Raw genomic sequence first — 16,959 nt, 5'->3', positions numbered from 1 at the left:
AAACTCTCCCAGACTCTCCTAGACTCTCCACACCTCTCCCATACTCTCTACAACTCTCCCCGTATCTCCCCAACTCTCCAAGAATCCCCTGTATCCCCCCAGCTCTCCGTCTCTCCTAGAATCTCTATACTATCAATGTCCTCTCTATTGCAACTATCTGTCCCCCTCAACCCGTCCTGTCTCTCCCAGCGCTCTCGGTCTCTGCCAACTCTCCTGGCTCTCCCACACTCTCCCTGTTCTCCCTCCATACCTTCATCTTCACCCTGTCCAACGGTGTCGCTGTCGAGTGTGCAGGCGGTGCAACTGCATCGGGGTCCACGGACCGGAATGACCCAGGCGCCGTGCTGTGAAGGTGTGGGTGGGAAATGGACAATGGGGGCCAAAATCCACCGTATCCCTCTCCACCACTGCTGGACACGCACTCTCCAGTCTCCTCTTGTCCCCGTCGATTATTCGACTTCCTCCTCCTGGACCCCCCTCCCCGCGGACCCCCCCTGCAGAGCGGCCATGTAATTGGTAACTCTTTACCCCAGCGAGGTGCCCAGCTGGCCTTCTCAGGGACACGTGTGACTCACGGAGACGTTGACACGCGGAGCACTCACGCCGGGTTGCCGCTTACCCACCACCCCCTCGGGATTCTCACAGCACCCCCCCCCCCACACACACACAGTTACAGTCTCACACTGGGGGCTCCCTATAGCCGTGTGCGCTAATTGCCCCCCCGAAGGGTCTCATTATGCAAAGCTCTGCCAGCGGGCAGGATGCCTGCATGCCCCCCCCCCCCCCGCGGCTACCCTGCCGCGGGGGAGGGCGAGCAGTGACCTCGCTGAGTCTCAACACTTTCTCAGGAGGATTCCGCTGCTACATCGGGACGCTTGGCCGGTTCCGTGAATACAAACCGCCTGGTTTCGCACAGTGCGGGAGGAAATCGGAGCATCCGGTGAACATCAACCAGGCATAGAAGGGGCCGAAACAGACGGGGCGAGGAACCCACCTACCGCACTGCCACCTACCTGGCCGCTTTGCAGAGCAGCGGGATATATTTCACGAACCCCCAGGTGAACCGCCAACCCTTGCTACAATGCGCCGGGCCGGCTCAATCAGGATACCTTCTCTATATTCAAGAAATCCCCTTCGCTACCAGGGACGGTAATGGCTAATACAAGATTGGACTGCGTTACACATTCCCACAAAAATTCTGGACACAACAGTGAGCGTAATATCATTTCAATGTTTACACGTCAATATAACACGTGACGTTTGTCTTCAGTACTCTGTACGGCAGTTCCCATAAAAAAAGGCTGATTGTGTCAGTGTGCCCTTGCCGGGTAAATTCAGGTTCACACCATGCGTCCATAATAAAGGTTTTTGGGTTAGATCACGTAAGTATGAATGTGTCGCAACCCTCCACCACCCGACACGGCCAATCAGTAAGAAATGTGTCACGTTAACAAAACGCCAATTCGTTACTTCTTCAGCCCACCGGTGTGTTTGAAGAGCGAATCCACAACATTTATAATTTGAGTACGATTCACTCTTCAAACACACCGGTGTGACCTAAATTCGAAGTAAGACCATTGTGTGATCACCCCCACGGAGTAGCCAGGGCTATTCGACTCATTTTGCAGCGGTTTTAACCTTTTGGGTCTCATCAGCAAAATTCGGAGTCAGGCCGGTTTATTGAACAGAGATGGTCGAACCTGCTTTAGAAAATGCCGTGAAACAAGTCTGGAAGGCTCATAGGCTGAAGGACTAAAATAACGTTTTATTAGACAATGATCTTATAATTTTACCCGTAATGCTTTGCGGCAGCACAACATCATCAACAGCCATGACCATTCCACTCCTAAATGGACTCTCCAAGCCATCGCCATCTCGCATGGCCTTGCGATGATCAACCCACCTAGCAGCTGCACACACGACAAATTTCATCGCTCAATCGCTGGGCAGGTGGCTCTGGTTGTGTTTGAAATCCGAGGTAATTATTGGGTCACACGGGTCACACCGCACCTGCACCGCACCTGCACACCACACTTGCAAGCACCTCCAGCCGTAGACAAACAACTCATTTGACAACTCACCCGACTTTGTACATGACCCCCAACTATCTGACCTGTCTGCGTTTAAAGTTACACACCCACGCAGGCCATGTGTTGTTCATGAGGAGCGCCCTTTATTCTTTCACGGAGAGTCAGGTGGAAGCGTTGAAGGAAAGGGAACCCATGGCAGGTGACACGTGAGCAGGGCACATCCTGAGAGAGCTCATCAGGCGGCGAGGCGTGACAGGGAAGGTGAGGATGTCCGTACAGAGCGGAAAGAGGAGGCGGAACAAACCGACATCAACACCGAGAAGCGAACACAAAAAGTGGAAATGGGTCCTAACCAAGTGCCGCTTGGTTAGAGGTAGGGGCTTTGGTTTAATGAGGGCTTTACTACCAGCTGATTGGTTAGTTGGTTTGGGCTTTGGATAAGGCGAGTACTAGTGACTGGAATGCTGATTAGTTATGATGGTTAAACGAATAGTTAGTGGGAGGGCTGGAGCTAGTGGCTGGTTGACTTTGGTTCGGGATTGTACTCGTGGCTGATTCGCTAGTTAGGGATCGTACTAGTGACTGGATGGTTAACGCCAGTGGAGGCTGGTGCGAGTGGTTCGTTGGATAGTTGGTTAGGATCCGTGGGAGGGCCATTACTAGTGGCTGGCTGACTAGTTAGGGTTAGATGCCGTGTTTGGTTGGCGAGTGTACTCTACCCCAATCCTGCTTGTTCCTCTCCGCTCCCTCTGGCGTCTCCTGCCGGACCTCCTGCGCCTCTATCGAAATCTCAACGCACTGCCTGCCACTAGGGGGGCCTCAACATTGCGAAAGACGATATGGCATTGTGGATAGCAAGGACTTAACAATACAAGCACGTTTCTCCAAACACCCAATCCTGCCTTCTGTCAAGGGGACGGGCTAAACATGCAATCTGTCACGAAAATGTCATCAGCGGTCGGGCACAGTGACGTGGAGCAGCTGATATGTGAAACATACAAATCATACTTTAACCTTTGAAAGGGAGCAAGGTATATGACGTTTTTTTTTCCGGGTCAAGATGTTGCATGGCTGTCTTATTCATGAGTTTGGACTAGTTTTATACAGAATAATTTGCTTGTGGCTACTTTGTGTCAGGGCACTTGGAAACACGAGACGCAGAAGGGTTTACACGATAGTAAAGTTACTGAGGGTACAGGTCACGAGGTCACAAGCTGATGATGTTCCCAGGGCTCCATGTGGTGAAGCCTTTGAATGACATCCCTTGTCGTGCAATGCCAGCGATGCAGGGGGCTACATTGGGCCACTCTTGCACCCAAACACGAGCTCATTAGACATTCTGCGGAGGGCCCCGAATGTTGGGAGTCACTTCACCGTGATGTGTGCTTGACGCGTTGAATCAAACAGAGTTCTCGGCACTATAATTTGCTGGTGGAATGAAACAAACAATTTGGATAATCACACCGACAGCAAGATTGCAGCAATTTCCGTAACAAAGAGAAAACAATTCTGGCTCAACATAAAACTCAGCATGTTGGGTAAGAAATATAGATTGTATTTATTGAAATGGTTAAAAGTGTATATGTGAGAGAGTGAATAATAACCACCCTCCATCTTGAGAATACAAGACATACAGCACGTCGCAAATAAGCAACGTGACAGTTTGGAATAAAAAATAAATACCTGTGTATAAAGACTGGCACAGACGCGCATGCAAGCACCAACTTGCAAATTTATCAACGAGTTGACAAGCGGAGATCCAAATGAGGGCTGACGCCTTTTTAAAAAGGGGACAAATAGATGGGCACCACAGTTGCCAATTTTAGAACATTATGACAAATGGGAATTTACGCAGGTGTCATTTCAGATTGGGGCCTGCCACTTTCAATTACAATGACAGGGATAAACGTTTCTCCTGTGTTAAGGTTGGCTATAAAATGTAGTGACATATGTACGTTCTTAAAATGCATATAAAAATTGTAATTTACAAGTTCATTGTCAATCGACTGCGGGATGGCCTCCCCATAATGTTGTCAGTTGTTTGACCATACTTCACCATGCTGGTCAGTGCCAGTTGGTGAAGGGAGCAAGCCCAGGATCAGTTGAGATATCAATCTCCACCGATGCGAGACATTGCTGGGAATGGAACTTCGGTCGCCAGGCTCGCAGCGCAGTACAAACAATGAGTGTGCCACTTCTCCACCGCGTAGCTTTCACGATATATATGTATTACAGATGTGAAATTAAAGTAAAAATGTGAACAGGTACGTCTGCATACAATGTAAAAAATAAAAATAAATGTACCAATCTCCTCGACCTACTGGAGTCCATGTGCTCAGACCAGATATTCAACCCATCGTTCCCACCTGAGGAGGCATCAACTTCAGCGGTTCATGAAATGTATGCAGCCACTCGGCGAATTACGTGATAACCATTTGAAATGAGTGGGGTTATCAACGCATCCACTCTTAGTGGCCATCCAAACAAATCGATACTAAAGTTTTGCTCAATTAGATGGTACCAATTTCCGCTCTGGCCCACGGACTACAGGTTAGCTGCATTAAGTAATCTCGTGTCGTTTATATTTGTTGATATTCGGAGGGGGGTGCCACAGCAGTGCCCACGCGTGCATTTGCACAAAACTGTAAAACCGCTTGTTCTACTTAACTGCTGTCACTGCGCAATTCCGTTACTAGCCATTTAATTTCAAAGTTAAATTTGCATAGATGTTTTTTCTTTTTGTCTCCATAATTAGCTACAAGGTTCATACACGCGTGACCATCGCAGCTGGCTTCATGGTTTACACATCAGCAGACGGCACCTCTGAGCACAGTGGACTCAAAGAGCCTTGGCTAAAGCCGCAATGCTGGGATAGGTCATGAACACTGTGCAATTCCCACCTTTTGACCACAACGTCAACTCTTCCATTACCGGATATGACAAACCAAACGCATAATTTATTAGCCAGACAAATGTGCAAGCGTCAAATGTGCCTGTGAAATCCATTCACTCAAATGTCCTGCTAACGAGAGTTACCGCCGGTACCTCCCCTTTTTAAAACGTCCTCTTGCAAAGGTGGACCATTAAAACATGAGACTGCAGGGGCATCCAAGTCAATGCGTCCTGTGTCTGTTTTAAAATGCTATTTGGTAGCAAGATTGCATCAGGATATCTGGGAATATGGCTTACATGAATACGAAACTTAGAAGCAGAGCACGATTAAATATATAAAAAATGCTATTTCTAACCTATAATTTTCGCCGGGGCTACAGAAGATTCTCATGATTTTACCGTGTGTTGTGTGCGTACAAAAAAACAGCAACTTGGCACTCTTATCGTGCATGGCAGAGAGTACACACAAGTGGAGCCACACAATTATAGCATAACAGAAAAACGAAAGACTGTGGGCCGAGTGGAGTGTTTAACCGCTGCACTGCAGTCAACATAACGTGTCTTTACAGATGTAGGCCAGCGTGCATCTTTTGCCGAACGCTTGAGATGAAAAGCAAAGCAAATGTGGACAGATTTCCCAGTGATGTTCACACATGGCAGTGCTCGCAAATATGAAAATTGTTTTCACTCTTCAGTTTGTCAACACCCCCGGGGGACATGATTCTGAGCTGCGCGCGCGCGTAAACATCAGGGCAAAAATAAAAGCGATCACAGAAACACAGACGCTTCTTTGACTGCTGAGTTCCCAGGTAGTCTTACAAAAACCGTACAGAAGCAAACGTTTTGATGAGAAATGTCGCGTTACTACACTTGCCGACAGTGCGCCAACCCACGTCGTTCGGCACGTGGTCTCTGTACCTGCTATCATTATGTATTAAACCATAATGACAAATACGGTCTCGGAATTTTTTTTTATAGAGAATCACAGTTCAGAGTGTCACAATTGCACCCCGTGTTTTCTGTATATATAGATAATCGTTGGCATCTATTTTAAACTTTTGAAATGTCAGTTTTTAAACTTTTATACTATGTAAGCTTCACAACTCATTCCGTTGTGGTCTGTAAGACACAAGAAGCTCACCTAGGTACATTTGCGAAGGTTACACAGATATCTCTTTTTAAGCACTTAAATAATCTGTATAGAAGTATATATTTTCATATTGCATATAAGAACACCACAGAAAGCAGATGAATAAAATACTATATTTGCAGTGATTAAAAATAATAATATCAAGTTGTAAGGCTGCAAAAATGGCCTTAGAAGCAGTCACTTGTTGAGTTTGGTACCATCAATGTCAAGCTACGTACAACACATTGAACTCCCCTTAAGTTACATTTAAAAAAGGAAATATTACGTGTAACACTGTCTTTCCTGGCTGACAAGGTTACTCACAAAATATGATCTTTGTGGATACATTTTACATATCTTAGCAATCTACTGTAAATTACTCTACCAATAATGACAGCTTATCGTACAGAATATAAACTTTGCTAATATGGAGGTGCTTACATGGTTAGTCGCTGAAAGGATGTTTAATAGTATAATTTAATTGTTTCCTTAACCATTTTAAGACCCAGCGCCTAAACTGAAAACGTTGCTCCTTAGGTGACCCCCCCCCCCCCCCGCCAAATGACGACAGAACCCCAGCATCCATCCTCACCATCGCTGCCCTCATCACGCAGAGGTCAACGCCATTGCTGTGAGGTCCGAGCACTTGCGTGACCACGCCTCGACCACACCTCGCAATCGTCTCAAAGCAGTGAGGATGAGTGGCCAGGCGACGATGTGCACAGAGCGCGACGAGCAGTCAGGGCGCACCGACACCGTTACGCGATAAAAATTGGAATTAAAAACAATCCCACCGCAAGCGGCAACCGCAGTCAGGTTTGGCTGTGTAGTGTAAACTTAACGATTATTAATTCATGCCAGAGCTGGAGGAAGAAAAAAATCAACTGACTCCTTGCTGCAAGCGTGGGCCAAGTGTTTTTTCTCTCTTCGGTAATTCATAGGTTGTTATCGTGGCCCTAACATTCGACGTTACGATTACATCAACACGGTGGAGGGGGAAGGAGGTGGGTGGTTCATCAGTAACGAGTTGCACCTGAGACACAATGCAGAGAAGCAGCACCCCCACACCACGCTGGCACGGCAAATCCCCGCCCCCCAGCAGCAGAGTTATTTCTATCTCTGCGCACACAGGGCGCTGCTGCTGCTGCTGCTCCTTCAGAAACGCATCGCGATCACACTCCGTCTGGCTCCTTCAATCATTGCCCACGCGCCCGGTAAAGAAAACCCAGCCACTGATTGAATGAATTAATAAAACATTGCCCCTCTCCCCAACACCCATCACTCTAAAAAACGAACGTGTCGCTATTATTCGTTGTCCAGGTGTGGAGCGTTGGGTGACGTTGACGCGTACTCCATGAACATGTCATCGTCCGACAGCATGCTCTGTAGCGGAAATAAAACAGAGTCCAGTCACAATGCTCGCAAAGGGTAAGGCCATGCTGTACACGTTGCACTCTCTCGTCGCACTTAATGTTTACGTATACCTGCGGCTCTGTGAAATGGCCCTCTTTTCATTGTATAATTGCATCACCGCACCCATGTGTAACGGTATTAGATTCAGTTTTCCTAGGAAATTAAACGTAATAATGATCAAACTTGATTTGGTGCTTTCGTGACTGCAGGAATTACTCTTTGGTTCTTTCGGTAAAGTCCACGTAGAAAGAGAAAATAATAAATTAAATAATAGCATACGACGTTTTGATTGCAACACAAGCAATCATCATCAGGTACAAATGGAAGAGAAAACAAACCCAGTAAACTTAGAAATATAATGCAATACAACACAGATAGTCGGCTAACATAACAGCCAACACTCTACCTGGTTGATTGCGTTCTTCCAAAGATTGCTAAATTTGAGAGAGAGACAAAACACAGAACCGGAGACACACAGACAGACACACAAGCAGAGAGAGATAACACAGAGACACAGAGAGAGACACACACACACACATAGAGAGAGATAGCACAGAGACACAGAGAGAGAGACACACAGAGAGAGACACACACAGAGAGAGAGAGACACACACACATAGGCACACAGAGAAAATGATTTAATTTATTACGTGTTTTTTTCTACGTGACTTTACCGAAAGAACCAAAGAGTAATTCCTGCAGTCACGAAAGCTCCAAATCAAGTTTGAATCGCCTCTACGGGGAGGTTTTAAGTTTGTTTTCTCTCTCTCTGTGTCTCTGTGTTGTCTCACTCTGCTTGTGTCTGTCTTTGTGTCTCCGTGTCTGTGTCTTGTCTCTCTCTCAAATGTATCACTTAACTTCTAATTTAGCAATCTTTAGAAGAACGTAATCAACCAGGCTATGCATTAATTGTGTGTTAACCGACTCTGTGTTGCATTGCATTACATTTCCAAATTTGACTAAGTTTGTTTGATTGAGTGTATTTTCTCCCCTCGTTTTGTTGCTCTTATTTCCTGCAGCTACGAAGGCTCCAAGTCTCTCATTGACATGCTAATTTCTCTACCCCCCCCCTCTATCTCTCTGCCCCCCTCTCTCTCTATTTAAGGCCTCGACACAGAGGCGTTGTTTCTCTGTGTGCCTATGTGTGTGTCTCTTTCGGTGTCTCTATGTGTGTCTCTGTGTTATCTCTCTCGGCTTGTGTCTGTCTATGTGTCTCCGGTTCTGTGTTTTGTCTCTCTCGTAGATTTAGCATTCTTTGGAAGAACGTAATCAACCAGGTAGGGCATTGACTTATGTTAGCCGACTATCTGTGTTGTATTGCATTATATTTTTAAGTTTACTAGGTTTGTTTTCTCTTCCATTTGTACCTGATGATGATTGCTTGTGTTGCAATCGAAACGTCGTATGCTATTATTTAATTGATTAATTTCTCTTTCTACGTGACTTTACCGAAAGAACCAAAGCATAATAATGATGTTAAAGGCTCCAAATACATTGCTTTACAAATTAGTTGTATGCTGTGTCTAAATGTTTGTTTTTATCACTTCCAACGTTAAAACGATATCTACAGTCAACTCTGGATTATTATCTGGGGCAATGGTGGGAAAAAAAAGTGACCCAGATGAAGCAAAATCACAGATATTGCAAAACACATGTAAATCAGGCTTAAAAACATATCGATTGCCTACCTACACAGAATATTCTTGACAAATTTGTTGAGTTAATTTGTTACATCGAATGGGTGTGAAGACATTCATATGGCGTGTTTTATATTGTTATCGTTTACTTGGTGACGTGCCGGGAGTCGTGCGATTACCGTGGCACACGTGGAGATACTATGACTCTCCAATGTGTTTTCTGGTTGTACCGTGTGTGCTCATCTGATACGATGTCCAACGTTTCGCAACACGGGCTGTGAGCTTCTTCGAAAGAAACGCTTCTTGAGGGAAAAAAATAATCCTTCAGAAACTCCCAGCGTATGGAGCGAAACGTTGGACATAGTGCACGACCCAGAGACACAGCAACACAACCGCGAAAAGCTACTCGGTTTAAACAAATATAAATGTATTGGCACGCTAGGTAAATCCGCAACCCGGATAATCCGACCGTGGGTGATCAAGATTGAACTGTTCTTGTGCAATGTAAAAGCCCACCGTCAGATTGTTGATGCCCTCTGAGAAGGCTCCGATCTGGCGCACGGTGCCCTCAGAGTCCTCCATCTGCTAGGGAGCACCACAGCCACCACACACAGAGCCGTGCGCACATGCAGGGATGAAGAAGTCGGCACCATCTCAGGACACCGCAACATCCCACGCCAAAGACAGCAAACTTCAAAGTGAGGGTGCTGCGGTACATGCTTTTTCAAAACCAAATTGTGATTATTAAAGAACAGAAACATTTGTACAGTTCATGAAACCCATTTATAGGTTGCTTAAACAAACTTATGAGATGAAAATGTCATGGGGATAATCTATTCTTATGTTCTTTGCACTTTTACTAGAAATATTAAATATACAGGACAACACTTCTCAAACTCCGGCCCTCGTGACGCAGATTTCCATAATCCTAGAAAGGCGCACTGTGGGGGAAGTCACGAGAACTGCCGTTCGGGAAAGGCTGGCAGCGACGACGTTCAACGGAGTAAGACACAGGGGGCAAGGGGTCGTCGTCTCAAGCTATCGTGCCGACCTGCTCCAGCCGGTCGAGGTCATCGTCGTCCTGGAAGCCGGACCGCCCGCCGCCGGCCTGCATCCGGTAACTGGAGGCGGCGGAGAAGCCTGGCTGGGAGGCCAGGCCACCGGGCCGGCAGAGCTCCATGGGGCACACGTAGTCCTCTGCGTCCTCTTGCTTCCGTCGCCTCAGAGAGCCGAATCCCGAGATCCCCAGAGGAAGCTTCTTGGGCTGACACGGATAACAGTGCGAGACGTACAAGGTGTAGTAAACACGTGCGTTGGCATTCGCCCAGTTGCGTAAACTAGAGATGTTCTTCTTCTATACAAGGATTTTCTCCATCTGCTTCTGTTCTGTCTCTTCTCCCGTCACATCCACTGTCCTCATATCTTCACCACATCCTCCCATCTCACCATAAGGTCCCCTACCCCTTCTGCCCCGCACCAGAATCTCCGCAGCGCTTTGAGTCACTGATACATATAAGTGCCATATAAATACAAAACAAATGATTATCTCAGCATTTTCATCTCTGTCCTTTCACACCCTTCCTTCCTTGTTTCTTTCTTCTTGCCCACGTCCGTCTCTGTACTATATTACGTCACCAGACTTGCACCATAAGTCATCAAAGTCCACCACCGTAGGAGCTGATGCATTACGATGGCATGGACGATAACGACGGCTCACCTTCACCTTGGCCGAGGCGGTGAGCGGTATGTGGTTGGGCACCTCAAGCGCCTCCTGCTTATGGCGGCGAGAGTCGGGTCCGACCAGGAGGTCGAAGTGTGTGGCCAAGTGGCGTCGTAGCAGCGTCTTGTTGGGCGGGATGTTGAGCAGCAGGGCCAGGGTCTCCACCGTGAAACGTGGCTCCAGTACCTATTGAGGCAGTGGCACGTGAAGATCCCTCGAATATCCTTGTCGACCGGCGGTAGTCAAAAACCTCCCAACACGAGCAGCAACGCGCAAAAATCCTCAACAGGCCGAGAGCCACGAGACGCGTGACTTTACAGTCCATTCTCTAGGCCCGCATGCGCCGGGTGGCTTTGGAGTTCTGAATTTCGAAATGTACGCGGAAGTATATGTGTATGTTGAACTTCTTTCGCACCGTACGTAGCCCACTGTGCTAATCGAAGGTGCGAGAGTAGCTGTGTTCATATCGCAGCATACTAACCACTATGCCGGCACTCCCACGCCTACTAAAGTAATACACGGATGCTCATCGTACTGTTCTTCATCTATGGCAACTATTCATATGCTAATTGAAAAAGTGGTCATGAGGGAACATGGTTAACATTTTATTTTTATCAAGCACCAAGGTTTAAAGTGCATTCTCCAACTCTTATTCACTCTGTGTCTGTATTTATCCGCAATGAAGCAGGGCCATTGCCTGAAACGTCACCTTCTAAATATTGTTCCTTTAACGGCCGCAGTGCTATTGACAAATGTGTATTTTTTTACTGTTGTAATTTCTACATGAAGAAGTCATCACGGTCGATGATGTTGACGTCATAGCTTCCTACCATCTGCTATACCCTGCAAGCAGTCAACAGTCAACACCTAACTGCAAAATGTCACTGTTACAGTCTCATCATCACCACCACCAGCTGGCTTTAGGTCTTCCGCTTATTCATATATAAGCACGTACATATCGCATATTTTTATACACGCACGTGCTAACTGTTCAAACGTTTCTAGTTTATTGTGGTCAATAGTACCTGTTTAATAATTAATTTTCAGTGCCTCAGTCATGGACATTTATGTCCCTGAAATATCACTCGTGTTATAATTGCATTATTATGAACCAGGTGAGAACTTAAGAAACGAGGATTGAAGTATTGTAAAGAGCGACATTGGTTTGTAAAATGACGAAAGCAAAGCAATGAAAAAATAGTACAGCAATGAAGGAAATAGAAACTAGAGTAGGGAAAAACAACAACCGTGTAACGTGAGAAGTCAACAATATTGTCACAAAACACAAATCAATAATTTCCCTGTAGAGTTGGTCAGCTCGCGCAAATGACGCTTTCGACGTGTCGAGTAGAATCGCAAATGAAGTTAGAGAAACCGTAAACAGATGTAGGGGGTGACCATTGTGCTAACGCGTAAACGGACATGGCTGCACGGGTGGAACGCGCAACGGGCGAGCTGGAGCAGCGCTGGTGCCACGCCGGCGCCGCACGAATGCCGCACCGGCGCAGCGCTGGTGCAGAGCTAGCACCGCACTGGTGCTGCGCAGCTTACCAGCAGCCCGCCGTGCACGCCGCTGCCACGCAGATTGGGCGCGTACTCCGCCAGGTCGGCCGAGCGGAGCCACTCCATCACACGGTGGTTCGTCCACTGCGTCACCTCAGCGGGTGTCACGTTCCCCTGCTCACACGCACACACCCACGCGAGTAAACGACAAACATGGAGGTCCACGTGAGACTTGTCAACACCAACAACAATAATAATTATGTATAATCCACAATTGCTGTTTTAGTAAACAAATTAATGCCCGAATTGAACAATAACCCAATGATATTGATGAAAACAACCTTTACCCGAGTTACTAATCACAAAGAGAATGCTCTCATTATAATTCAGGAACATTAAAAAACAAGAACCATCATGATACAATGGAGGCCATCTGCTATGAACCCTGCCAGCTGCAGAGCTGTCCGTGCTTGTTTATCATCAGCCATTGCCAATCCATTGCTAGATGATATCCTCCTCACTCCGTCACTATCTCTCAGTCCACGTAACATCTGCGCACGCACCGATCTAATTGCTCCGTCTCTGTGGTGGACGTACTCTCAGACGCGTTCCCTCCATTGGCTATCACTGCGGTATTTAGATACACACACACTCCTTACAGCCTCTTTATCAATTCACCGCTGGATGAAGGCTTCTCCTCTATGCCATGGCAGGCAGGACGGATGTTTGATCGTTATTCACCGCACTGTTCGCGGCCAACGATGTTAGCCGTGGCCGTAAATCGAACTCGGTCACAAAGTTCATCGCGTGGTGTGGCTACCACTGTACCAACGCACAGCCTGCTAAATATTACTCCAGATGAAATAACAAAAGGGCCCTTTGGGGGTTTAACCTCTGACCTCGTCGGAGGGCCGTCGGCGCAGGCAGTTGGGGTGGAACTTGTTCATGCGCAGCACCTGGATGGCGCGCTTGTAGCTCAGGTGGTGGAGCAGGCTCGTCACCTTCAGTGACAGGAGGTCGTCCTGGGTGGAGGCGCGTGCGGGCAATGGCGGAGAGGTAGGAGGGACAGGTTGCAGAGGGAGAAAATCAGCAAGCGAAACTAAAAAATGTAAACGCATTAATCGTGCGCCTCCGTTTAATATTTTGCGTAAAAACCCCACAATCTCAGATTTTTTACTTAGCTTTCATTCCATAGTTTATGTTGGCAAGTACATGTACGGCCCTTTTGTCAGTCCACTGCTGGATGACGGTGTCCGCATTCTGTGCGGACCGTGGGGGTAATTTGACCGCATGTTACCACGCTGGTCACTGCCAGCTGGTGTAACACGGGGAGCGCAGCACGAAGGAGCATATTACACGCCAAATAATGTTGCTGCACTGCCCTCTACTGCCCACCTTGTAGCCTCGCAGCTGCTTATGACAGCCTGGGATACGTGATGGTCGCCCACGCAAGTAATATGCAGGCTTAAAACCTGCTTAGCTTCGGTGATACGTTGCCAAATATGGTCTGTCGATATTTATTTCTTGAAACATCCAAAACTTTTATTGATACAACAACCACAGACAAAGAGCTGCACGTGGCGATTAAATACAGGAAGTGGGAGAAGCAAGCGACTATTACCTTGAGAGTCTCTGTGGCCACGCAAGCGAGATTAGGAGAGAAAGAATGTAGAGAATAAGAAAAGTGAACAGCAACAGAGATCTGGTACATAAGTGATGACCTCCAGGCCGGCCATCGTCCATGACCTTTCTAGAAATTACCTGTGTTTGTATAAACCTCTCCAAGTTCAAGGGGGCTGAGACTGTTTGTCAAACGAAGAAGTTGCTGATGTATAATCAAGCACACAGTGGCATTTAAGCTATCCCTAATATGGAACAACTAAACGTCACCTTTCGTCGTTGGTTAAGAACAAAAATAAAGGATTTAGAGTAAAGGGAAAAAAGGAGATCCCAGCAACGACGAGAAATATTCGTGAAAAAGTTTCAATTCCGACTTGAGAGTTGGTTAGCTGGAGCAAACTTCTCGGATTCCCTTTATCAAAAAAGTGTACACAATCACAGCCAGTCGAGTAAACATTAATACACAATGCCTTTATTATCTACGGCTTTTTAGATTACTCCAAAATGGTTTAAGCCAACATAGTCTTGCAGGTGCACAGCCATTGAAGGTCGGACGGAGGCGTGCGTGGTCTCTGCTGTCTGCACGGACCCCTTACCACCGTCAGGTAGTGCAGCATGCGCCCGTCCACTCGCCCTTCGTTAAACTGGTCCTTGTACTGTGGCAAGCCGATGTCATCCAGCCACCCTGCAGGGGCACGGAGAACATCAAACAAAGATCCCCCCTCGCTGAGCTATTCACACTGTCGGGGCTCGTGCTATTCACGAGCAACGGGCTGCGTATTGTTCAGCACAATGCCCATTGTTTCACTTAACGTGTTGGGACATTCTTCGGGAATTTAACTGAAGTAGCTCCCAGCACATGCAGTGATACGACAGCTACCATGCCGAACAATGAGCGGTACGATCCGAAAATCCATCGGAGAGCTGTACAGGGCAACCGTGAAAACCCTTGCAGTCGTACCGATTAAAGCCATCAAGGCTCACGAAGGGGGCGTGGCCAACACCATGCCCAGCCACCTTTGTCTCCCCAGTTATTACGTTCACACAACGCACCAGGTATCTACTTAAGGCCGAGTCGACCCAGGCGAATCGCAACACCGGTACAGATAATGGTCACAGATGTTGGTCGTGGCTGGGAATCGAACTCGGGTCACTGGGTTCGTAGCACAGTAGACGAAGCGCTATGCCCACTGCTCCACAACATAAACAGCAGCCGCTCCATCGCCACCACGGGAAAAAAAAACCTCTGCACTGCTGCCACCCAGTGGGGAGCGCAAGCGTCGCCATGAATCAACCTGACACGAGGCTGTCGCAACGAGGGTGCTTCTTACGGTGCGGTCCAATCATTGCCAAGGTGCCCTCTCCTGGACAGCTTAGAAATATTACAGATGGCAGCAATGTCCCCCAGACGATGGAAAGCAGGAGCCACACCCGGGCGTGTTATATGTTCCTGTTTGAATAGTTGGAAGAATCCATAGTTTATCCCAGGCAAGTGCCCTTCCCCAAAATAGCTTAACCCAGGCACTGTCCCCTCTGGAATAGGTATAAATTATTCACGATTAATTACTGTGCAGTTAATAGTCAATTACCAAGCGACAAAGCCACTTTGTCATCAGCGTGATGGGGTCTGCATGTAAATTGCGAGAACACGTGGTGCGTAGTGGAATAGTCTGTTCTCCTAGAAGGCTTTGTGTTTTCATATTGGAAATACCGCGATGAATGTATTGGGGAACACATTTTTTTTATAACTCGGATGCGAATTGGATATAATGCGACCGAGTGAACGGAACTACGTCGCGCGAGTAGGAATAAGCGGTCGTACGGCTGCCTCGGCATAGCATCACACAAAGCGCGATGCTGCTGGATGCTTCTACAAGCTACCTACGACTCTTTGTTCACCCTGCATATGCATCTCATGTGTTATCACGGACTGTGCTTTACCTTATATTACATATAATTTATTATGCGATTTATCTATAGCGCGGTGCTCTTCAGGAGCGCAACGACTACCGCGTTATAGGAGAACGGACTTTTCGAGCAGCAGACCGGAGCAAAACAACGCAAACGTCCGCTGAACCAGCCTCCGCCACCTCCCTCAAGCGCTGGCTGCCCCCCCTCAAAGGGCTTTGTTCCTCCTCGTGCCGACGGGCGGGCGACTCACGCGTGACCCAGTTGTAGTCGAGTTCGCCCTTGGAGTTCTCCTCCTCCGAGCCCATTGCCTGCAGGGCCAGCTGCAGCTTCTTCTTGTGCAACGAGTGCTTGATGCCCAGCTCCTGCAGAACAGACACTAGCTGTGACGGCAGCTGGGCTTGCACAGATGACCATTTATGTGCGCTCAAATACCACCTTCCCAGTGGCACATCTCAGCTGAGCATATTGTCATTCCAATTTGATTCTGTCAAAGTTCGAGTTTATATGTCGACCCACATGAGAACTCAAAGAGAACAGGATAGTTTAATTTGCCCGAGTGACCCGAGTCACCGAAGTGACGCAAGCTAAAACAAAGTACAGCAATGAAGCGAATAGAAAGCAGCAAAAAACTGCATCACGTGAGAAATCGAAAATATTGCACAAACACAAAATCAATGTCGAGCAACACATTCCCTGTAGTGTAAAATCAGTTCGGGCAGACAATTTTTAGACCATAATACAATTACCATGAAGTTCCGACAATTACAATTCAGTTACGCCGCTGACAGATAACACCTGCCTACGGCGCCACGTGCGACTCTTGACGCGCGAGTCGGCGGGCGTGCTCACCTTGTCCAGGTCGTGTGCGGTGGCGCGGAGCATCGTCTGCCCGGAGGTGACCCACTGGCGCGCCATGCCCACGTACATGCCCAGGCCTTGCTCGTGAAGCCAGTTGCACACCTGGTCCGTTGACCACTTGGCAAATGGCGCATCCAGGTCGCTGGCAACGAAAACAAAACGGCCGCCGGTGAGCGAGCGCATGCCACGGTGGCGAAATGTTAACCAACTCGTCTCCTGGTGTACAGGTTCGATCCCAACTTTGAC

General features: G+C 47.6%; 2 protein-coding genes across 22 annotated transcripts in view; both read right to left on the bottom strand.

The window, feature by feature from the left end:
- LOC116940049 (E3 ubiquitin-protein ligase TRIM33-like) overlaps nucleotides 1-438 on the bottom strand; it is a 51,814-nt gene extending 51,376 nt beyond the window's left edge. For all 3 annotated transcript variants that reach the window (XM_076065443.1, XM_076065444.1, XM_032949304.2), the window contains exon 1: nucleotides 251-438. The gene's annotated coding sequence lies outside the window, so the exon portion shown is untranslated. The remainder of the gene's footprint in view (nucleotides 1-250) is intronic.
- A 3,131-nt stretch (nucleotides 439-3,569) lies between these two features.
- Nucleotides 3,570-16,959, bottom strand: part of PPFIBP1 (PPFIB scaffold protein 1) — a 49,732-nt gene continuing 36,342 nt past the window's right edge. For 10 of the 19 annotated variants that reach the window (XM_076065447.1, XM_076065445.1, XM_076065452.1 and 7 more), the window contains 9 exons: nucleotides 16,705-16,855; nucleotides 16,106-16,217; nucleotides 14,541-14,629; nucleotides 13,224-13,346; nucleotides 12,373-12,498; nucleotides 10,819-11,007; nucleotides 10,153-10,365; nucleotides 9,618-9,686; nucleotides 7,444-7,898 (listed from right to left, as the gene is read on the bottom strand). In XM_076065447.1, the coding sequence (XP_075921562.1) occupies nucleotides 7,812-7,898; nucleotides 9,618-9,686; nucleotides 10,153-10,365; nucleotides 10,819-11,007; nucleotides 12,373-12,498; nucleotides 13,224-13,346; nucleotides 14,541-14,629; nucleotides 16,106-16,217; nucleotides 16,705-16,855 (1,159 nt within the window). In that variant the 3' untranslated portion in view covers nucleotides 7,444-7,811. The other 9 variants (XM_076065449.1, XM_076065454.1, XM_076065458.1 and 6 more) reach the window with 5 other exon arrangements.

This window comes from Petromyzon marinus, chromosome 7 (genome assembly GCF_048934315.1).
Source record: "Petromyzon marinus isolate PM22_M1 ecotype Great Lakes invasive population chromosome 7, UKy_Petmar_22M1.pri1.0, whole genome shotgun sequence".
Lineage (NCBI taxonomy): Eukaryota > Metazoa > Chordata > Hyperoartia > Petromyzontiformes > Petromyzontidae > Petromyzon > Petromyzon marinus.
Note: the sequence above shows the minus strand (reverse complement) of the source record. Positions and strands in the feature narration are given on the sequence as shown.